The 23,957-nt window shown below is 33.9% G+C and overlaps 1 protein-coding gene and 1 non-coding gene across 17 annotated transcripts in view; both read left to right on the forward strand.

Annotated features, from left to right (window-relative positions):
* Cyrib (CYFIP related Rac1 interactor B) overlaps positions 1-23,957 on the forward strand; it is a 137,015-nt gene that overhangs the window by 108,409 nt on the left and 4,649 nt on the right. For 11 of the 16 annotated variants that reach the window (XM_071602120.1, XM_071602126.1, XM_071602119.1 and 8 more), the window contains 8 exons: positions 35-117; positions 6,915-7,036; positions 12,084-12,189; positions 17,191-17,327; positions 18,325-18,402; positions 20,521-20,637; positions 21,496-21,575; positions 22,623-22,749. In XM_071602120.1, the coding sequence (XP_071458221.1) occupies positions 45-117; positions 6,915-7,036; positions 12,084-12,189; positions 17,191-17,327; positions 18,325-18,402; positions 20,521-20,637; positions 21,496-21,575; positions 22,623-22,749 (840 nt within the window). In that variant the 5' untranslated portion in view covers positions 35-44. The remainder of the gene's footprint in view (positions 1-34; positions 118-6,914; positions 7,037-12,083; positions 12,190-17,190; positions 17,328-18,324; positions 18,403-20,520; positions 20,638-21,495; positions 21,576-22,622; positions 22,750-23,957) is intronic. The other 5 variants (XR_011704645.1, XM_071602124.1, XM_027950226.2 and 2 more) reach the window with 2 other exon arrangements.
* LOC114106579 (small nucleolar RNA SNORA25) lies at positions 9,075-9,199 on the forward strand. The gene has a single exon (XR_003585224.1). It is a non-coding gene; the product is annotated as a small nucleolar RNA SNORA25 (small nucleolar RNA).

Below are 23,957 nucleotides of genomic sequence, written 5' to 3' on the forward strand. Positions count from 1 at the left end.
GATATTTTCTCTTTTCTCATTCTTGTCTTGACAGGTACCTTAACATGGGGAATCTTCTTAAAGTTTTGACATGCACAGACCTTGAGCAGGGGCCAAATTTTTTCCTTGATTTTGAAAGTGAGAAGATGATTTTATATCTATTTCTCTTTGCCTGCAGTAGACTGCGTTTGTCTTGCACTTAATGAATGTTTCCACTTCGCCATCTTTTTAACTGCTTTGCATGACTGAGCTGTGAATTGTTTGAGTAAAATTTCTGGTGCCTTCTAGAACTGGAAGTTAGATTTTATATAGATTAAATTCTGATGAGAAAAATGTCTTTATTTGAATTTTTATAAGACATTTCATATTTCTTAGTTGGAGATTATTTTATATTTTGAGATATACTCTTAATGAAACATTTTTATGAAAAAAATTTTGGTGGAAAAGAAAAATACTACCTCAAGATTTATTAATACAAGCAGTCTTTGGGGGAAAATTGTATTACAGTTGAAAATTGACTAGGTTTCAATTACTCTGTGTATGTTAAACTATTTTAAATATGAAATCTGTTCATGAAGGCCATTCAGAGCTCAGTATTTGGGCATAATATTAAAAGGTAAGTGTGAACCTAAATTATTTAATCTTTGCAGATAATTTGAAAAGTTAAAAACTTAATTTTATGTATTTATTTCAGGAACTCATTTTTCTAACTCTAAATAAAAAGAAAAATAATAGGTTCACAGACCTTTAAGTAATTTGCCTTCTGTTTGTTTTATGTTGCATGACCTATTGTAATATGGTCTAAGAGTGGCAGGTAAGTGTCATTGACCTCTGTGCATGTGTGCAAAGCTTTTGCTTTTTTGGCTGATGGTATCGCTTTAGCTTGTCTGGTTGTCAAATTGAGAAAAATGATATTAAATTGGTCTTTTAGCGTGAATGTTGCTGTTTTAACTGATCATTAGAAAATTGTTAGGAAAGGGTGAAGAGATAGCATTTAGGTTAAATCTCATGATTCCTTATACTTTATCTGAGATTAAAACATTTGAATAGATTCCTAAAATTTAAGACTTTTTCTTTTAAAAATAAAATAAATCCTTAAAATGAACCCAAAGAAAGACATTGTCTTTACTACCAACTTCTGTTTAGTTTTTATATAGTTTATTCTATGTTATAAATCATTTATACTTTTTTCCCTTTGAGCCAGGGCACTTGTTACATGAACACATCAATTTATAGCATATCTCCATTTTATAGAATATTTGTGGTCACTGATATTTTCAACATTTACTACATTCCTATAAATGATCTGTTACACTTTGTGTACTGTGCAGGCTAGTAAAGAGAAGTAATGTCAATATCAGGACCATATTAAATTGTTGGGTTTTTTTTTTTTTTTTTGAAGGGGAAAATGTTATTAGATATATTAATTTTCTTGACCCTTCTCAACAATTTAACAATGCTATTTTAAGTGCATGTTTAGCATGACTTTTAATCAGCTTGGGGATGTTGAGCAAATTGCTGACTTTTAAGATTATTCTTTCAGAGGAGGCAACTTACATGAAAGCTGTATTTTAGTTTATTTGCATCTGTTTCAAACTTGGTCTTGTCTATTTTTCTGCTCCTCTCTTTCTCCTTTTTCCTCTTTGTCCCAAATTTTTTACATTTGCAGAATCTTGGCTTTGATATAGTCAAGATCTTGTTCAAGACTTGGCACTTGATCTTTTTATAAATCTATCATTATGTTGTGGTCCAGTGGGAAGCATGAAGTTAAATGTAGTATTTAAAAGATGATTTGTCTTGACTTTTCCAGTCCTAAGGGGATTGGGTCATTAACATAAAATTTTAAATGGCAAACTTAGTAGCAGGCAAAGGTTAAAATTGCTAACAACAGTAATATCTAATAATTTAGAATTACATCGAAAGTATTAATTTCTTAAAGGCAGATAAATTTAAAAAATGATACCTGTTGCCCGCCATCTGCCAATGTAGAACTTTTATTTTGACGCTTCCTGGTATACTATACTATAAGTGAAATCTACTGAAAACATACTATTATACCAGAACAGAGTTCACTTGTTGTTACTTTATATTTTTAAATATGTTTTCCTTTGATTCTAACTTTGGTGTTTTCTTTTTTCTCTCATCTTTTTGTGTATGTTTCTTCATTTGGAAATATGCATGTGTGAAACATTGCCTTATCTTTAGACTACATAGGAGCCTTGGTCCATCAAAGGGACCTCTCAAATTTTTTTTACCACATTAAAAATTGCCCAAACAGTTAATTTACCTGTTCCTAATTATTACTTAGAATTTCTAAAGCCACATTTTTTTATTAAATGGAGTAGTTAATAATACTACATTGCTTATTTCTAGAGATGTAGTAATATTCAGGCCACCAGTTCCATTATTCTAATTGGTTAAATCTTGCTCAGTATACCTCCATAGTTAAGCAATATAGAAATAATTCCATGTAGATAAATCTAGCTTTTTATGTACTAATTTACATGCAAATTTTGGTATACAAATTAAGTATTCTAGTGCATTTAAAATATGATTTAATGAAATCTTAAGAGTTTACAAAATGAAGACCTTCTTTAAATAAGTCTTTATTAACTGTCCCCTTTCCATACCGTTTTTCTACTTCAGTTTAATATATGCATACTTTCTCTTGTATACCAGCCAGAAGGTGCTGGGGATGCAAAGGTAACAACATTCAGGGAGTTCTCAGTCTGATAGCACAGCATAGACAGAAAAGTAAACTCATAGTTTACTTCCATAACTTACATTCAAGGCATATATCAGAAGGTATTAACTTAGCAAAGTGTAGATTGGACATCACCGTGGAAAACTTATCTTATGGTGGTGTTTGAATTGGATTTTATTTAGAAGGTGAAAAAAGCCATTTTAGTGAAAGACATTGTAGAAAGAAGCAGCAACTTACAAAGTCCTTAAGGCATGATAAGTCATTCTGTGTTTATTAAAACATGCTCTTTGGGCAGGGGGAGTTTTTTTCCTTAAGACAAATTACATCTATATGATAAAATTTCATTTTTATTTTATTTCATAGTGGCAGTTAAAATATAATCCCAGTATCGCTCCATAAAATTTGATAGCAGTTATGCTGATAAAAGTATGTGAAAAACACTGAATGGGAGCCCATAAAGTCTCTTCTCATTCTTGGAATTTCCTACTATTTTATAACATCATTAATTTATTGCTCATTCTAATGACACATCTTTAGCTTGCATAACTTGGAAGAAGTGGGACACTTACTGTTTTTGTGTCCCTTCTTAACCTTAGCAGAGTACTTTGTATGTAATAGAAGTTTTTATATTTGTTAAATTTATATCCAGGTAGATCAGAATAGGAAGTGGTCATTCATAAATGAGAACTAGAGTACCCTTTCTCTGATTCTTTGTTTTAACAGTGCCTTCCCATTGACTTGTACATTTCCTCCAATGTCTTTTTGTGTTGCTTGTTTCCCACCATCATTTAAAAATGTAGGTATCCACTCTTTAGTCTAACTTTATTTTTTTTCCATTTTCTCACATACATTTTCAATTGCTTTGATCCTATACTTGGAAGTTTATTTATTCTAGTGGCATTTAAAATTTTCTTTTTATAAAATTATGTAGGGTTATATGTTCAGAGAAAAAAATGCATAATAGCCTCCTTTAATTCATGTTGGAGGATTATTTATTGACCCTTCTCATTCATTCAAGTAATATTATGGGAAATTTAGGTATTGATTTATATACTTTACCAGTGGTATGGAATGTACTTTTTAATTTTTTTTTTTACTTTCTTTTTTAGTTGTAGATGGACACAGTGCCTTTACTTATTCATTTTTTATTTGGTGCTGAGGATAGAACCCAGTGCCCCAAGCGCTCTACCACTGAGCCACACAACCCTAGCCTGTATAATGTACTTTTTAAATATACATATAATTTTTTAGTTGTAGATGGACACAAAACCTTCATTTTATTTCTTTATTTGTGTTTGGTGTGGAGGATCAAACCCAGTGCTCACACATAAGAGATGAGCACTGTACCACCGAACTACACTCCAGTCCCTGGGATGTACATTTTGATCCCTGACTTAATGAAGCTTATAGAGATGGATTGAAATATTTATGAGTGAATGAATATAATGTCAGATTAAAGCAGAAAGACTTTATTATAATTTTTATGTTGATTTGCTTTTTTATTTTTTTCCTTTCATAGCTATTTTGCCATTCCTTTTTAAATATAATATCTTCAATTTTAGCAAATATGTTAGTGAATCATCTTCTGTTACCCTAAGGAAACAGGTGTGAAATTATTAAAATAATTCATTTTTATCTTCAAACAATCAGTTTGTCTACTCTCAGTAGTAGGTACATTATTTTGCAATCAGATAAGTGTTCTTTTGTTATCAGACTGTACATTTTTCTTGAAATAGTAAAGCCATTCTTTGCTATGAAAAATCAAAGTGACAAGTCTTGGTTGCATATTATATAAGGCCATTTTTTGAAAAAATGCTTTGTTTTATACAATCTTTTCCCTCCCTAGTATTTCACTCCTTTGCATGACTTGCTTCCAGTAAAGTAGCGCGTACCTGTCTGCTGTTTTCTGTTTGTCTTCATTTCTACAGCAGTCTTCAGCAGCTTTCAAAATTATAAACGTGACTTTCCGTGACAGTCTAACAAATGTTTAACCAGTGTGGTGCTGGGTGTTTTCCCCAGCCTTAGGGGAAACTTGAATCTTCTCCTTTATTTTTAAATTTCTTTGTACTTATTAAACCTTTACTAGTATTAACTACTTACAAGGTCTATTTAATTCTACTTGAAAATGTTTCGTCTGTGTGTCTCAGTGTCATATTTTTGTGTTAACAACTAGTCACCACACCAGAAATACAGTTTAGTGTTTTCAAACTTCACAATTGCTTTAGATGTATAATAGATAAAATATTGTCCTTTGTCATGAATTCCCACTTCATGAATTCAAACTATAATATGTGTTTATTATTGATGTTATGTCTGTAGTTCCACAATTCCATAATGAAAAAGTATAAAACTGTCATTTTTGCATGTAAAAAGTATTTTCCTCTGCTGCCTCTTGTGTAAGTATTAAAGTTATGGGTGTGCCTTCTTTTCAGTTTTGTGTCTAATTACTACTTTTGAAAATGGTGGTCTGGCTAAATGTTATAAAAATTTACTGCTATAATGACAAATCCTGATTTTTAAAAATCTAGTGATGCCTTTGTAGATTTGGACAGAGTCTTTAGTGTTTTAATTGGCTTCTTCTGTGTAATTAATTACTTTGTCATAGCATTTTTATTTTTTTTACAAAGTTTTGAAAAGAAATTTGAAAAATAAGGGAACAGATATATAAACACAAATTTTATAAATTGGCTTTGCATATTAGTGTTATTTAATTGTTGTAGTACTGTTTTACATATGTTAAATTTAAAATTTGGTACTGCAATTGTTGATTTTTTTCAAATTATATGTTGTACATTTTCGATTAGTTGGCAGGTTTGATATTTGGAATTATGACTTGCCCCTAGCACAAAATAAAGTTGTAATTTGAAAGCATCTTTATTCCTAGTTTCATGTGTGAATTAAGTTTCTTTTAAATTTTTTAAGTAAAGGAGTAAATAGATCATTTTGTATGTGTGGGGAGGTGAAGTGGTTATAGACAGTCTAGGTACTGGTTTTATATGACAAAGAGATTTATCAGAAGTGTTCTTAATTCATCTTATAAATTTGGACTGCCTCCCTTCGCTCCTATTTTAGCGTGGAGGAATCCTGCCAGCATAATTTTCCTCTAAAACATTATGGTAATCATAATGTTTATCATTTTAAGTGCTTTATGCCTTACCTTCAATGTCAAGTGTGGTCTAGTTGGAAAGATTTATGAAGAAATGTGTCCTTGTGGAGTCCCCCTTTTTCCTTAAAAAGAAAAGAAGAAAGAAAAAGAAACAAATGTGTTAAAAAGGTTTGGCTTTAGAGAAACAGGTGACCAAGTTTTTTAAAATAGGGTTTCTGTTATCTCAAGTCTAGCAGAGAGAAATCCAGATTTCATCACCATTAGCATATGTTTTCTGGCTAACACCACAGGTGGTGAAAATGCCCATATGTTGTCCCTGATTATGTTTTTATAACTGTTTTTTTCCCTCAGTACCAAGTGTGTAGAAACTCCGTATTTGCTGTAGTATTTAAATTTTTCATTGATAGTCTTGTAGTTTAGCTTAAAGTATCTTGCTTTCACCAACTCAGGAATTCTGTAACAGTTTTGTAATTTGAACTTCCTCTGTGCAGAAATCTTGGCCTTCTGTTAATCAGCAGTGAAGTTCAATGCCTTAGTTTATTCTTAAATATGTATACCCTGCCCTATGTGATCTTATTTGTCAAGACAATTCAAAATGGTCCCTAGAAAAGAGTATCTAAAAACTATTTTTTGAAGTTTTTACTTTTTCTTATCAAAACTCAGTTGTTAAAGTGAACTTTAAAGGAAAATAAAGTAGTGTTAGTCTTAAACTGTAGATTAGCGAGATATTTTAGTAGGCTTTCATTTCTGTTGCATTAAAATAAATAATTATTGATGCATCTACAGTCACTAGTGAGTGACAGTGATCAATGTAGTAGAAAAAGAGATTATAAAGAATATCAGAGTTTACATTTTTAATTTTAATTTTTTAATAATTTACCAAGTCATAATTTGTAACCTAAATAGTAATGTTTGGTGCTCCCTTAAATCTCTGTAATTTTTATAAATGTGAGGCTAGTTATTCAAATGTATAACTGTGGAAAAATTATTAATCTTTTCTAAGTGCAAAGTTAACATTGAATAAATGTAACATATCTTTGAAAATTTGCGTTAATTGCTTAGAGTTTACATGTATTAAAAAAATTCATGTCACTGTAAATTTTTTTGTGCTTTCCTGCTATTTAGATGCCCAGCCTACAGAATCTGAGAAGGAAATTTATAATCAGGTGAATGTAGTATTAAAAGATGCAGAAGGCATCTTGGAGGACTTGCAGTCATACAGAGGAGCAGGCCATGAAATACGAGAGGTAAAATGTGTTTATGTGCTTTCTAGGTAAACTAAAATTAGCTATGTCTCACCTCTTTTTAATGTTATCTAATTCTTCATTTCATGTGAAATAGTACATATAAAGAAAGAACATTGGGCATTATTTTGGAAGTGTTTGCAGTGATACAAGGATGAAAACAGTGTTGACAAATGTGTAATTTATTTGTTTTTAAGGAAGCTTCATTGTTTTGGTTGCTCTTGCATTTGAAATTTCCATTTCCATGGGGAACTGTGTATGTTTTTCTTTTTCTGGGCAGTGGGGAGAATATGACTTTTCTGTGGCTTCATTCTGCCAGTATTTTTTTCTTACTCCTAGCTGTTTAGGAGAATATTGAAATCAACCAGGGTGTGGTCTCTTCACCTCCACTTCCCTCTCCACTGCCCTCCTTTCCCATGACTGCACCACAAGGAAGGTGTGTGGGGTGCTCTATTTCAAAAGCTTTCCTGCCCATTCTCTGAACTTAACCAGGCTTCTAGCCCTGTCCTTTTTAATTTCTTCTACTTTTCAGAAATGCTGGTTCCCTACCTCTTTACCTTTATTCTCCATACTTTCCTGGAACTACTTTTCAAATTATTCTTTAATTCTTATTCTTCATCTTCCTCTTTCCTTTTCTTTTTCTGACTTCTTTCCCTCAGCATGTACTTACTCAGTTGTCCTAAAGACATAGAGAAATTCTCTAGCCTCTGGACCTGAATCTCATTTTTTTTTTCATTACCATATTCTAAGGCATGGCCCACTGTTTGTTTTTCATTTTCCCCACTTTCTGCTTCTGTTATTTTCAGTGACAATGAGTGCAGAGGTCATCAAAGACCATTCTTTTGATCTTACAGTTCCTATCTTACTTGATTTCTCTTCTGGCACTTGGACTACTGGTGAACGCAGAGTAAAGTGCAGACTCTAGAAGATGACAGTTCAAGAGATACTGTGGTATTGGATATTTAATGTAAGGGAAGAGGGAGAATTGCTTCCATGGCTTTGGTGTGGTTAGCTTCCATTTCTTGCCTCTCCTGCACTGGATTGCTTGTGCCCTGCTGTCTTGCACATGCATACTTCCTTGTTTTTGTCTGGGTTGCCCTTCTTTTATTTTCCAGTTGAATTCCTATCCTTCCTTCCAGTCTTCTACTTCCTGTTACCCCTTTGCCTAACACTGCACACACATTTCTTTTTTGATAAACAATATCCTTTGTAAAACCATTGGTACTGGTATTTATTTCTCTACCATTATGCCCCCCAGTTTGAGGAGAGTGAACCTGGTTTCTTGCATATTTGGATATTATCAGCACCTGGCATAATGTTTATTAAAAGCTGTTAACTGCTAAAGAAATAAATATATAGCCTTAGAATAATCTTAGCAATATTATTAGCTTAAAACCTTAAGATTTCAGTAAACAAAGGCATGTAGCTGCTGCTGTGAACCAAGTTCTCTAAACATTTAAACATTTTGAAAAATCAAACATGTATGGAAAGGAAAGATTTAAATGTTAAGTAAATCATAAACAACTAATTAGTTAGTAAAATCGTTCTTTTCCTGTAAGTCTTACCAGTCCACAAGTTGTTCTAACATGATTAATAGTGCTACAAATGTGGCTCAGTGGTAGAGACATGCATGGTGCCTGGGTTCGATTCCCAGCACCATAATATTAATATAATATAATGTAATATAATATAAATGATAGATAGTGTATTCATGTTGATTCAAGTTTGTTTTATAATTGAATTCTTGTCATGTGTCTCCCATAAACAATAAAGAAAAAAATCTCATCCATAATGGAGACAAAGACCATTTGTTATCTATTTGCTTTTTTTCCCCCAAAGGTAGAATGCTGTTGTTCTTCACTATTATCATTATTGTTGTTGCTGTAATACTTTCCATTAGAAGGATTGTTCTGCTATATTTAGAAAGATTCTTTATAATGAAAAATAGTATTTCCTTCAGTTTGTATATAGAATTGAATGCATATTAAGATTTAGTTGTAATCTTCTACCAGAGAATATAATGATAGGAAAGCGTATATATAGGACATTTCAAAGAGGGCTTTAGGGCTATGAAACCAGGAGCTCTTAACCCTGTGACCAAAGGATGAAGTTCCCCTAGGATGCCAGATCCATGCAGTGGTGCTATTTTCCTGAGGAGATACAGTTTAACCACATGTAGTTCACTCATACTATGCCATGATTGGTGATAGGGAGAAGTACCTAAGTGTCCTAAGGGCTTTTTTCCCCCCAAGTTTATATACTTAAAAACACTGAAGAATACCAAAGTATAAGGAAAAAATTAAAAGTAGTGGTAAGAGATTGACCTTTCCCAGCTTTAAGACTTATAAAGGTACCACCAGTTTGGTAAAAGAATTAAGAACAAAGAAATAGGTGAATATAGATATGTAATATGGAAGATACAAAACTAAAAGAAAACTGCATTTAAATCTGTAGATGGGGACAAACGTGTAAACTACTCAGATAGTTGAAGAAATTTTCATTAAGAAATGTATGGTGATGTGAATGAAGGTTTAATGATACAAATTAAAAAGGTTTTTGAATAGTAGATAAACAAATTAAGAAAGAAGGCTCTAGTGAAAGTTCAGTGTATGTCCAACATATAGAGAACTAATAATTATAATAGTCATAGTTGAATATTAAGATTTAATATTGCTGATTAATTAATAAGACTCAATAGAGCATTGAACCATATGACCCATGAAAAAGCTTAGACAATAGGAAGAATGTTAAGCCATGCTAATAAGTAGACAGTACTGTCAAGAAGTTTTAGTTGTTTTATAAAGAAAAAATAATCTCAGTGCAAGTGATAGTGTCGAATGGTGGTAGTCTTTTTGGAGGTCAGGTTGGCAATGTATAAAATAAGAACTTTAAAATTGTTTGTACTCTTGTGCCAGGGGATTTTGGGAAAATATATTCCAAGCAACTATAATTCAAAAGAAAATACGAACAAAGCCTTTCTGGTGCCCTTACTCGCTGTAACAAAAATATAGAAGCAACTCCTTGAGTTGCAAGTAAAAAAATAAATAATTTGTGTAAACAATGTAACACCATGCCTGACACAAACCTAACATAAACTGGGACTTTCCTATTAGTTGTATGCTAATGATGTCGAATTATATTTGTTTTAAACAACACTTTGTTAAACATGATTTAAAATAAAATGTGATATAAGTTAGAAACTAATAATCAAAGCCTTATTTTATGGGATATACTACTGTCAAGGAAAATAAGTACTTTCTACTAATGTTGAGAAGTGTCCTTAACAGTTTTAACATTTTTGAAAAATACCTGCTGCTACAGGATAATCTTGCCACTGACACATATAAGTGCCCTTTTGTATGCTAAGCTTTCCATATGTGTTGACCTGAAACCTTACCTGCCAGCAGTGAAACTCATTTGAGTAGAGGAGGACTGGAAGTTGAAGGAGACCCATAAAATGTTGGTCATTGGGCTGGATTGTGGCTCAGCGGTAGAGCATTCACCCAGTGTGTATGAGGCCCTGGGTTTGATTCTCAGCACCACATAAAAATAAATAAATTAAATAAAAGTATTGTGTCCAACTACAACTAAAGTAAATAAATATTTTTTTTAAAAAAAATGTTTGTCATAAAAGAGCACCCATGTGCTCTTTCAACGAAATTCAGGCCAGGGGCACCACGGAAATTGTGAGCCCTTTTCACTTATGAACATGAATGACATTTGCTGGACATTTTTGGTATTTTGAGAATGAATTTATATTTAGCAAATAACTTGTAGATTCTTGGAAGAAACATTGAATGGGCTTCTTCAGAAAAGGAAATTTTAATTTTCATCTGTTTGATTACTTCCTGAATAATAAACATTTATATTATTTGATATAAAATGTTACTGAGTCTGAGCTTGAGCCTAAAAGGATTTTTTTCCATTTATATCAGTATAATATCAAAAACTTTTTGAAGTGTTCAGATTAATATGTGAAACTAGGATTGTTATATGTTGTGTCAGATTTTCTTTAATATTATGAAATTTCTAGATAAACATATAGAACAGGCTCTAGGCTGCTGTTGAATTTAAGCAGCATTCAAAAATTTTTTATTGAAAATATCAAGAAAATCTGAAATTACTGACACATATAAATAACTTAAGCAGTATACAGTCCATTTGATTTGTAGCTAGTTTATTCACAGCATGCTTTAAATCTATCTGGTTTAGTTTGCTTTCTTGATTTTTGTTTTTGTTTAGACAGTCTCTCAGAGTACTAGTGCTTTGGAAAATGTGAAATGTGTCATTGAGTACATCTGATCATGTTCATAAGCAGGCCTTGGTTGTAAATTTCATCTTTCACGTGGTGTGTTAGTTGGTTGGAGATCGTAGACAAAGCTTTAAGTTCTGAAGGATGAAGAAAGCATCTGAAAGATAAAAGCAAGAAAATATATTTGTGGATAACCCTCAATACTCAGAAAAGATTGTCCAATCGCTTGAAAGGTTGGATATTGAAAGAGACATTTGTTTTTTTATATTAAGGATATATAGATTATGTTATTTTCTCCCTTTTTAAATTTGAAACTAGTTTTATTTGTTGTCTTATTCAGAAGAATCTAAGAAAACTTGAAGTCTAATATAGATTGTAGTTATAGGGAATGAGTATCTATGACAACTTTTAAATCACATTTTTGAGGTTGATTTAGGTTCGTAAATACTTGCTAGGTTTCTTAGAGCTGGCTCAGTCCATGGAATTTGAATTATTATTTCGTAGTCTATTCCCAGAGATGGCATCTTCATTTACTGCCTTACTTTTTTTGGTTCACAAACACATGTTCAATTTTTTAATTCCATTATATCCTTTTCAAGAAAACGAAAATGTTTTGTAATAGAGTTGAAGTATTCACGGAGATGACAAGGTCCACTCCCAGCGTTAGTGGGTGCATTATTCTAAATTTTATAAATTGTATCAGGGTTTTCTACATTCTCTAAAACCTGTATTTTAATGTAAAAAATGATACTTGCGATTTTTTAAAATCTAACTATTTTTATTCTTTGGATTTTAAAGGCAATCCAACATCCAGCAGATGAGAAGTTGCAAGAGAAGGCATGGGGTGCAGTTGTTCCACTTGTAGGAAAATTAAAGAAATTTTATGAATTTTCTCAGAGGTTAGGTAAGTTGAAAGTTTGTAATTATTACTTCCCTAGTGAAAAACATCTGTAAGGTCAAAATTATTTAAGAGTATTTCATGTTCACAGTACTAAATTTGGCTGGGATCTGCTTATAATCCCTATCAACCCAGGTCTTTGAATTATTTAGATCATTTTCTGAACAAATTATCACAAGAAAAATTTCATAAGAAAATTGCTTTTATTTCTTTATATACTAAAGGGTTTTAGTATGAGAAAACTATTTGAAAGACTTTGTCTCCAACTCTATAGTCAGTCCTTCCCTGTATGATTTTTAAGAACACAAAAATTTGAATAACTCATGGGCCTGAGGAAGACTGTTAAATGTGAAGAGAGTGGTTGTTTATGTAAATTCTTTTTATTACTCTAAATAAGAATTGTGATTTATTGTCCTAAGTGTAAAAATTAGTTCTTTTACAGTATTTGCCTTTCAATCAAGTATCTGTATAGTCTAGCAAACCCTTGTACCTCTGTCAGCTTGGGACCTTTCATCTCAGTTATTTTTTCTGTGTATTTAGAGCTTTTCCTGTGCTTAATACATAGGTGCATGTGAAGTTTTTAAAGTGCTTTAAGTGATCTTGGCCTCTTATCATATGTCATTTAAAAAAATAATAATTGAAGTATAGGCCAAACAAGTTGGACTTCAGTGTTTTCCTGTATTTAAACCATAAGAAATAACCAGTCTAGTGGCACTGTTCCATTTCAGCTAAGGAACGTAGTAGCACAAGTAAATGCAAATAGCTATCCATCTTCTTGTTAACATTTGGAAACCCTGAACCTTCATAATTGTACACAAGGGACTTCTCTAAAGTACTAATTTAGGATCTAATGGTACCCTCATCTTTTGATCAATAAACCTGGTTAATTATATTTTCTAGTTTCCTAGCTGGCAGAAAGCATTTCCTCTCTTGCACACAATAGATATTTATTGTTTGTTAAATGAGTAAGTGATATATTGATAGATAAACACACCTGATACAGCACCTATGTATTAGGTATTTAGAAGCAGTCATAATAGTAATTTTAGGCTTTGGAGACATAATGGCCCATGTTGTCACTTAATAGCTGTGTGGTCTGGATCACATCACTGCACTTCACTGAGTTTCAATATTCTCTCTGGACCTCCTGTTTATTCAGTTCTTTCTATTATGTCCCCTAATCCTTTCTCATTTCATCTCTTACTGTACTGTTGAGCCAGAAATGAAGATAAATTCCACAAACAGCACATGGAACACCACATGGATATCAAGTCGCACATGGTCCTTCAGAATCTTTCGATCCTATGGAGATGTTTGTGTGAACTGAGTATTATAGTCACCAGGGGTTATACTCCAGAAGAGGGACCCTGATCCTTGCTGGTTTATATATTTATATGTAGAGAGGCAGGGCATGTGTCACCTGACTAATGTGGAAGGTACAGGGGATTTTTTTTGTTTGTTCATTTTAAGAAGATACTGAGTTTTGCTAACAGGCCTGGGGAACTCTGATACTTGCTTGCTTTGGTCTGAGGCCTTGGAACCATTCTTTTTGAGACATGTACCTGGTAGAAGTTCTGTGATCACACAGTAGGCACATCACTTCGTCTTGCCTTGGTCTTCCTTCTGCACAAGGGGCTTATTTTGGGGAGTGCCCCTTGAGTCATAATGAGCAAATCCATCCAGCGTGTTGAGTTTGTGTCACTGGGCTAAATCTATTTAAATCTACATAAAAAGTTCATAGTACCCATAGTAATTGTGGTCGTGTCTGCTTACTGTCTTAAAGTCTCCCTGTCCACATTTGAGTTGTCATGTGAGGATGCAAGGGCTAGTGTTTGTGGATGGATGTATGGCATTTGGTGAGAACAGATAGCTGTTGTCTCTAAAGTAAAACTCTGCAGAGACCTCCTTTTTGTTTTGCCATCTCATCTTCCCCCTTCTGGTTCTAATCTGTGAACTGATTTGTCTTCATTATTTCTCCTAGTTGTCTTTTTCTTCCGACTTGACTTTGTAGCTTTGACTCTCATTCTAAGACAAGCTGTCCTTTATTTCTTTCAGAATTCAGAGCTTAGTAGCTCAGTGATTTCCTTCTGTCATCTGCTTTTCCTAAAATTTCTAACCATATGGTTTTGTTTCAGGAGCTTCATTAGAGTTTAATCCCTGAATCACTTCTTTTTTGACCATCCTTTCTTTCCAATTCAGCTAGAGACCTGGGCCACCTTCTGTGGAGTCCTTTGTCCTTTGTTGTTTTAGTTTTGTTTTGTGTGTTTTTTTAGTTGAACAAAATATATTTTTTTAATTTTATGTGGTGCTGGGGATCGGGGATCGAACCCAGGGCTTTGCCCGTGCTAGGCGAGCGCTCTACTGCTGAGCCACAATCCTGCCCTGTCTTAGATTTTTAAGGCAGGAAATTGTAGGTCTTGTACCAGCACAGACTGCAGGGTGAGAATACATCCAGCAGCTTTAAAGGCAGAAAAATAGCCTTACCATCTTAAGTTTCCCTCTTCTGGTAGCTCCACCTATGAGGACTTCAGCCATTCATAGAGATAAAGTTCTGTAGCTATTGGTCATTGGCCGTTGGAACTAAGTCACACGATTCCACTCACCAAAGTAGTAGAACATGTGGAATACTGCTATTAACCCTGAGATTTAGCTGGGCATGGTGGCACACACTTACAGTCCCAGCTATTTGAGAGGTTAAGGCAGGAGGATTCCAAGTTTGAGGATAGCCTGGGCAACTTAATAGGAACCCTGTCCCAAACTAAAACATTAAAAGGTATAGAGTTATAGCTTAGTGGCAGAGCACCCTGGTATCAGATCTGTGGTACCAAAAAAAAAGAAAAAAAAAAACAGAAAAGCAAACAAATACACAAAAAACAACCTTTGAGACTTGATTAAATATAGGCAAATACAAATTTCTTCTTCTCTGTAGCATCCTATAATAGTTTCTTATAATATCTTTCTATTCTTACGTTTTTCAAACTTTACTTTGCACTTATATTAACACTGACACATGAATTGAATCTTGGGGAGAAGTAAACAGTTTTTTTCAAAATAAATTTTGTTCTTCTTAATTGGTCTTTTTCACATAAACTCTTAGATCTCTATTAGCTCTGTCAATACCCTACAATCCAGTCTCCATACTGCAGGTGAAGTGAGGTTTTAAATACTAATCTGATGATGTCGCTACCATGTTTAAATGGTTTCTCCAGGGACATGGGAATTATAAGGAGAGAGTGCCTGACACGGCACATGCCTGGTATATGTATTGTCTTGGTCTTTGGTTACACTCTTCTTTGCCCTCCCTATTCCACCCTTATTGGTCTTCTTACAGTTCTGTGACTGTCGTGTTCTTCTCAGCTCAGGGTCTGTCTTCCTGCCCTATCTGCAAACTCCTGCTCATTCTTATGTGCACTCCAATCTCAACCCCGATGTCACTTATTCAAGGAAGTCTTTTCCTGCCTTCAGCTAGGTGAGGCCCATTTGTATATTTTTCCACTGTTTCCTGTACCACACACTCTTTTTTAGCTTTTGTCACAACTGGAATCATGTCTATATGTAATAAGGCTCTCTGTGGGCATATATCTTCCTCTGTTCTCAGAGCTTGGCATAGAGGAAGCAGTTAAGTTTTCTGACTGACTTAAAAAAGGTTAATAGCTGCTATTTGGAGCTATTGTGTAGATGGAAAATAATGTCTGTGAAATGTCTAGTTCAGTACCTGGCACATAATAGATACATATCTTAAATAAGGTTACTGAAGGCTACCTAGAATGTTGCTTTATTTGGAAGAGAGTTTATTAAGTTGGACTTGGGAGTTAGAAACACCTGGCATTTGCTAAATATCACCTTGTGCTCTAACCTATTTCAGACTCAGTTTATATGTCTATAATGCCTAGGTCATAGTTGATGGTGAAAGTTAAATGAGTATCTACTTTAAAAAATGCAGGGCTGGGGATGTGGCTCAAGCGGTAACGCACTCGCCTGGCATGCGCTGGGTTCAATCCTCAGCACCACATAAAAAAATAAAGATGTTGTGTCCACCGAAAACTGAAAAATAAATATTAAAAAAATTCTCTCTCTCTCTTTTACTTTCTCTCTCTCTCTCTCTCTCTAATAAAAAAAAAAAATGCAATGTAGGGATCTTTACAAATAGTAGAGCCGGTCCTTTCTTAAGGGTTGATCTGACATAAATCTATTAATTTATCATCAATATTTATTAATCTGCCATTCATTTATTAATGTTGTTATATCATCATTTAACTCTAAACTCTATCTAGTATCATTTTCTGATTCTGTAACCTTATAACTAAGTTTGAGGTTTTTTTTTTTTTTAAGTGAAATAATGTTTTTTTCGTTTTTAAACATAGTATTTATTGGTCTTGCATTCCAAAGGTGGAATTATTTCAAAGGAGCTAATTTGCTATTTAACAAATTAGAATATTTATATTACAGTCCCAAATGCAACGCCCAAAGATAACCTAGGAAGCTTATTAAACCCCGTATTTTGTTCCTAGTAACTAAAAGAAAGAAGATTGTGTTTATAAATAAGTGGCGTATTCTTCAAGGTATAAGAAGTTAGTAATCAAGTCATAGCCACATAGATTTGATTGTGGACATAGTGCTGTTGAACAGGTTACTCAGCTAGAGGTAATAATAACTGTTTCATAAAAGCAAATTTTATACTATGTGGAATGGTGAAAGAATTTAAATTTGCCCTTCATTCCTGATGTTATTCACATTCTCATTCTGTGTTATTTTGAAACCTGGGTTTACATATTGAGTAAGTCCCTTTTAAGTTTCATTGTGTTAAACAGTATTCAATTTGAGTATATGCAATATATGACTAATGGCAAAATTTAAAGTTCTTTCATTGTTTTGATTATATGTAGGTCATTTGTGTTTTAGAGACCTTTTTTGGAATTGAAATCAAAACATTTATGAATTGTTCACTTTTTAATAAACAAATATCAGAGAGATACAAAAACCTTAACATTTTTATCTTTCTGTTAGAAGCAGCATTAAGAGGCCTTCTGGGAGCCTTGACCAGTACCCCATATTCTCCCACCCAGCATCTAGAGCGAGAGCAGGCTCTTGCTAAACAGTTTGCAGAAATTCTTCACTTCACCCTCCGGTTTGATGAACTCAAGGTAGAATTTTCTGCTTGTCATGGTCAATATTAAAATCATGTTTTCCAATGAGTACTAGGAGGAAAAGCCTGGAATCCTTGATAAAATGTGTTAAATGATGTCTAACTAGACTTTAGCATGAATGGAAAACTGAATTTGAAAGTATGGCAGGTCTTTTGGTATAAAGAGCAAATCATCTAATATTCAGTCTTCATATTTTAAAATCACTGAAATAATAATACTGAATATTCTTTTCTAATGTTTTTTCTTTTCTGCTCATCCCCAGTTTTTTGCACCATTCTTTTAACATAAAGTTGTTAAAACTTTTGTCCCTCCCCCACAACTTTTTTCTTTACTCCTTTTCTTGATCTAGCTAATTGTAGTATTTATAACTGTAAATATCCTATTGTTAAAAGGGTTAGTGTAGAGGAATAAGTTCTGGGTTTTACATCAGACCTGACTTCAGTTTAGGCTCTGGCACAGTAATCAGTTATGAGACCTTGGGTTCCGTCCTGGGCACCTTGTCTAGAAAACGGAAGAGCTAGATTGTGAACTTGGACATTTACAGTTGTATTATAGACGGTTATAATTATTTTATTAATACTTTTGCGCACAAATGATTTGTATGTAAATTTTAGTTTGCTTGAGGATTATTGCCCTGTTGCCTATGTATATATACTTTTATCCAAAACAAGTGCCTCTGTATTCCTTTTTGGTTTTGTTCTTTGGTAATGTTAATTTTTTTTAAATACACTTTTAGGGTAAAAAGAAAGGAAGGTATGCTTACTGCCCATGACTGAAAAACAGTCTGTATGGTTTCTGTATGTTCAGTTAGGACTGAGTACAGTCTTTTAAGACTTACTGGGTGATATCAGATTCGTTCTTAAAATGACATTACAAAATAGACAACATTTACATAGCTAGTTAAAACTATATTTAGTAGGGTTTTATTTCACTTAAATTTTACATAAGTATCTGGTTCATAACATATTTTTTCTTTCATAAATGTCTTCTTTAGATGACAAATCCTGCCATACAGAATGATTTCAGCTACTATAGAAGAACATTGAGTCGGATGAGGATTAATAATGTTCCAGTAAGTTAATGCTTTGTATCACGGGGTTGGTAAGAATAATTCTTTTCTCAGTCTATTTATTTTATTCTTTTTATTCATTCATACAGCAAGTATTAAAGTTAGTGATTATGGACAACCACAGCTGTGGGAGGAGAGGGCAAATTGTAGCAAACTATGTGGTTTTTGCCTGTTTTTCTTTTTAGTCTTTTGAACTCCCACCACTACTTTAGTAAAATTGCTTTTTGTCTGTATAATATTGATACTATAACTTTCTCTGTGTATTCTCATTTTAACTGTACAGAAACTTTTAACATTAGTATATGAGGTTTTTTGGTCCCCATATTCTTGGAGTGGATGACTCCTGGAGAGAAATTGACCTGTACTAAGAGAAATAACTGATGTTGACAAGAGAGAAGAGTGAGGCCATGGACTGTTAGCACATCTACACCTCATTATGACTGAAGAAAAACAGCTTCTGGGCCTGTTCCTTGGCTGGTGCAGCTTGTTATCTATTTTTCTTCCTTTTTTTTTTTTTTTTTCCCTCCTGTTACAGGGGATTGAACCCAGGGACACTTTACCACTGAGCTACATCCCTAGCTGTTGTTATTATTTTGCTCTGAGGCAGTGTTTTGCTGGACTCAAACTTGGGATCCTCCTACCTCAGCCTCCCAAATTGCTGGGATTATAGGAATGGGCCACTGCTCCTGGTTCTGCTGTTTTCTTTAGGCCTGTTAATCTCTTGCCGTTCTCCTTTTTAAAGCTGCTTAGTGCTCTTTTTTTCTTGAGTTTAATACCATAAGTAAAACATTAGACATGAAGAAAATATTATCTTCTGCTTTCTGTATTTTGAGAATCTACATTGGTATAAAAAATAGAGAAATTTCAAAGAACAACCCTAACCTCAGGTAGGTAATTTAGCAGAGAAATGCTATAATTATGTGAGGAGGAAAGAGATTTAAAAAAATAAAAATAAAAAAAATTGCAATGGAGCCATTAATTTTTTTCATTGGAAGGTACTTATGAAATAACCTCTGTAAGACAGGCCCTGCTTTGGAGGTAATGATTTCTCTTCTATGAAGGATCTGTTTTTTTTTTCTTTTTTTGCATCAGTTTGGTTTTATATAGACCAGTTCCTAATGTGAAGTTGACTTTTTTAATAAAATTAAAACACCCAATCTTACTGTAGTCATCCTTGCCATGACTAGAGGACAAAGGACATTACAGACATCTTTGTACTGTTTCTCACTCAGTTGTTATAGGTAAAGCCAATAGTTTCCAAGTGAGATATCTTTCAGATTTCTTCCCCATCCTCCTTTTCATCTCCTGCCACTTTTATCCCAATTGAGCTCCCACTTCCCAATCTTATATGGTCATTCTATAGCAGCATAACTTATTTCTGACCTGCAGACTTCTTACTTTTGATACAGTTCACCTACTGTCATGAGTTAAATTTCATTAAAGAATTGACTTGCTGTTCTTCCAACACTCTATGGGGTTCCCTATTCTATTTGGAAGAATAATAGGAACTTATGTTAGCATTTATGGCACTCTACAATCCGACCCCAGTTTAAATCTTTTGCTAGTTGTTGCCCTGCTGTTACACTGATTTTGCTAAAATTTATTCCACCAGGGCATTTGAAAGCATGCTTTTCTCTTTGCTGGTTAGGAATACCTTGCTCATCTATCATCATTATAAAAGTCTAACTCTTTTATGAGGCCTTCTTAGTTTCTTTTAATCTAACTCAGTATTTTTCTAACTTCCTTTTTCTGTCATTGCCTTTTAGCCTGGTGGACAGGATATACTTTCATAATTATCTCTCTATCCTCCATAGCATTTAGAACAGTTACTTGTACGTAGTAGAAAGTCCAACAAGGTTGTATTTAATTTTTTAATATCATTTAAGATATTTTAGAGGTTAATCTTCTAAAGAAACTGCTTACTATCATTTGTAATTTTTTTATTTTTTTAAACAATACATAAGTACTTTGCATATGTGAGGGTCTGAAATATAATTTTTAGAGGTATTTATTAGTTTAATAAACATTAATGAGGTAGGCACTCTGTCTTGGTCCTTTTAAAATATTTTCATATTTAATAATTAGTAAACTAATATCAGGCACTCTTACTTTTTTATTCAGGCAGAAGGAGAAAATGAAGTAAATAATGAATTGGCAAATCGAATGTCTTTGTTTTATGCTGAGGCAACCCCCATGCTGAAAACCTTAAGTGATGCTACAACAAAATTTGTATCAGAGGTAAGTATTGCCTAGGAAAGTATTCTTTGCACTGACACTCTTCCACCTATTGCAGACATGATGATCGCAGCAAGTCTCATGACTTTAAATACCTTCTCCACACAAATGTGTACATTGAATCCTGACCTTTTCCTGAGATCCACACACACAGGTCTGCCCACCTGTGGGCAGTCTCTCACTGAGGTACAGTAGATACCACAGTGATTACATGGCCTAATTGTACTATTGGTTGTCTTTTTCAACCCTGTCCTTTTCCATTCTTGCCTTTCTCAATTAATAGTACCACTGTACAAACAAAACTTTTGGGGTTATCATTTTAAATTCCTTTCTTTACCTCAGTCCCCACATCTATCTTATCAACCAGTCATTTTGACTTGTCCTCAAAAATATATTGTGAATCTGAAAATCTAATCCATGTTATTGCTACCTACTCAGATCAAACCACCACCCTGTCACCTGGATCACTGCATCCAAGCTGCAGTTGCTCTTCAGTTTTTCACTTTTAGCCCCACTGTAGTCCTTCCCCTGTATAGCAGCAGAAAATCTTGAAACAAACTATTCCATTCTTAGCTTAAAATGTGACTTACTAATACCCTTAGGATAAAATTCAAATACTATTTGAGCCTCCAGCCCGTATCTGCATGGCCACTCTTTTTCTCCCTCAGCTAGCATGTAAGCACTCTTGGGAACAGCTGTATTTCAAGTTTGGTAGAACAGTGCCAGTGCTTAGAATCTAGGGCATTATTTAGAAAGTTCGGAGTAGGAGCTAAATAATAAAGTTGCTAATTTTTCATATTATGCTAAGTTTTAAGTTATTGTTAAATAACTTTGTCACTTTTCTTGTTCTCACACTTACAGAATAAAAATTTACCAATAGAAAATACCACAGACTGTTTAAGCACCATGGCTAGTGTATGTAGAGTCATGCTGGAAACTCCGTGAGTATTTTAGCTGACCTTTTCACTCTGACAATACTGTTGAAATGATTAGTATTTCAGAACATACTTAAATATGCATGGTTGCCAGATGCCCCACACTAGGAAGACTAATTAACTGGTCTCTTAGGAGCAGGAATTGTGTGGTGGTCTTTTGGGCAGGGGAGGGAGTAAGGGAAAAGCTCTAGTTACACCTGTTATAAAAACTGTTTATTTCTGTTTAGAAAGAACCTTGCCTTTTTGCCAGAGGGCTTTTTATCCCTTTCTCTCCTATTAGTTCTTTACACTTGAACCTGAATTCTTTTCTGAGAATTTTTTCCTGTCAACAAGCAGAAAGAATCCCTCTTGGATTTTTGAATAATATGTTTTTTATTAGGTAACTTTTTTTGTTTTGGTAGTACTTTTTTAAAAATACTATTCTCTACCTCATTGGAAAACCTCATGAAGCAGGAAGACAACTTTCCTCTTCCTCCTCCTCCTCACATCAGGGAACAAGGTCCTGGGAAATGAAGGACTTCATGCATGATGGCCAACCCACACATGTCTAGCTATCCCTGGGCTGGACCTGGATGCTCTCTGCTATGCCATACTGCCTACCATAAAGATATTCATTTTTTTTTCCCCAAATGAGAGAAGAATATTGTTAAATTTTAGTAAAGTTCAAACCCAGTGTTATGATAATACATTTAGATCAAGCTGGGTTCTAAAATAGCAAACCAACTTGCTTTGTTAAGCTGGTGACTTTTCATCATATTATTGGCAGTAGTTATTGTGTAATATCCATCCCCAAACTGTTATTCAGAGGCTACTTTTGATTACTCTAAAATTATCACTGCCTGTCAAGCAGAAGGGTTAATATACTAAGGTAGGTGCACATGGAAACTAGAAAATGTGACTATTCCATCACTTTCTTCTCTCTGGGGACCTCATTGTGGAGAAAAGGGCTTAATGTTAACAACCCTGTTAGAGAATAAAGGGAGAAGTCAGTATCAACTGAAAGTGAAGTCAGCTAAGAGTTTTGTGATGTGCCTCATCTTTTCTGCCCTCCAGGGAGTATAGAAGCAGATTTACAAATGAAGAGACAGTGTCATTCTGCTTGCGGGTAATGGTGGGTGTCATAATACTCTATGACCATGTACATCCAGTGGGAGCATTTGCCAAAACTTCCAAAATTGATGTAAGTTACACATTGTTTTATACAATTCCAAACAATTTCTTACATGAAAACCTCAGGCTTTTATTTAAAAAGCTGGCAATGGACTCTTATAGAACCTAATTATAGTCTGTGATAATGATGGGTTTTCTGCTTTTGCCATATTTCTGGTAGCTTATTTACAAGTGGAATTTAGTGATTGAAGGAGAATGTATTGTCTGTAGAATGTCTCCATAGGGTCCTTCTACATATTTGGCAATATAAATAGATAATCAAATAAGCAAAATTTTCAAATTATGTCCTTCAGTTCCTTTGGCCAAAGACCACTTCAAAGAAAATGTTTCTTTTCAAAGTATATACTAGAAGTCAGCAGTGTTGACTCCAAGAAATAAGTGAAAGAGTTTACTTATTTTCTCTCCCCTTTCCATTCATAATAATTTGTGATTATAGCCAGAATTCTACTTTCATTGTCTATGTAAAAGTTTATATTAGAAAAAAAAAGTCTTTCTCTGGTTTCTCTATTTTATTAGAGAAAACAATTACTTATTATTTATAAGTAATTATATAAAATTTATTTTGTCACCCTCTCACATTTCGTTTGTCAAATTCTGACTAGTATAAGTTCACACTTACTGTGTGTTACCATGTCCCAGGAATTTTGCATTTGTTTTCCTGTGTCACTGTAACAATCCCTTTAGGATATAGGTGTTATCTCCTGTTCACTACTAGTGCAACTAAAGATAAGGAAATGAAGTAATAGAATTGTTAATGAATGGTAGAGTGAGGTGTTTAAACCTGCATTCTCTGGTTTCCCAAGTTCTTTTTCACATTAACCAGGCTAATCTTCTTAAGGGCCACCTTCTTTGAGCTGTTCCCCTTTTTAACAGTTATAGGGAGTCCCTGTGCCTGGCCTTGTCAGTTCTGCATGGTCTCTATGACTCCCCTCTCAGTCCTGCAAGACCTGCAAAATTCCTGGCTGCCATCTGCATGCTGTGAGGCCTCAAAAGTGCCTCTTTTCCTTGCTAGTATTTAAATTCTGTCCTTTAAGTTGCTACTTAACATCTTTTCCAGGAAGTCTTCCCTTAGCAAACAGTTCACTTTTCCTTAGCGTGGGTGGTACTTGTAGTTTGACTGATTTGGTTCTCAAAAAGTTAAGTCTTACTGACAAACCGAAAATAACACTTAGGTATAGGTGTTTGTGTGTGTGTATGTGTGTGTGTGTTTCTTCTTCT

This window comes from Marmota flaviventris, chromosome 15 (assembly GCF_047511675.1).
Source record: "Marmota flaviventris isolate mMarFla1 chromosome 15, mMarFla1.hap1, whole genome shotgun sequence".
NCBI lineage: Eukaryota > Metazoa > Chordata > Mammalia > Rodentia > Sciuridae > Marmota > Marmota flaviventris.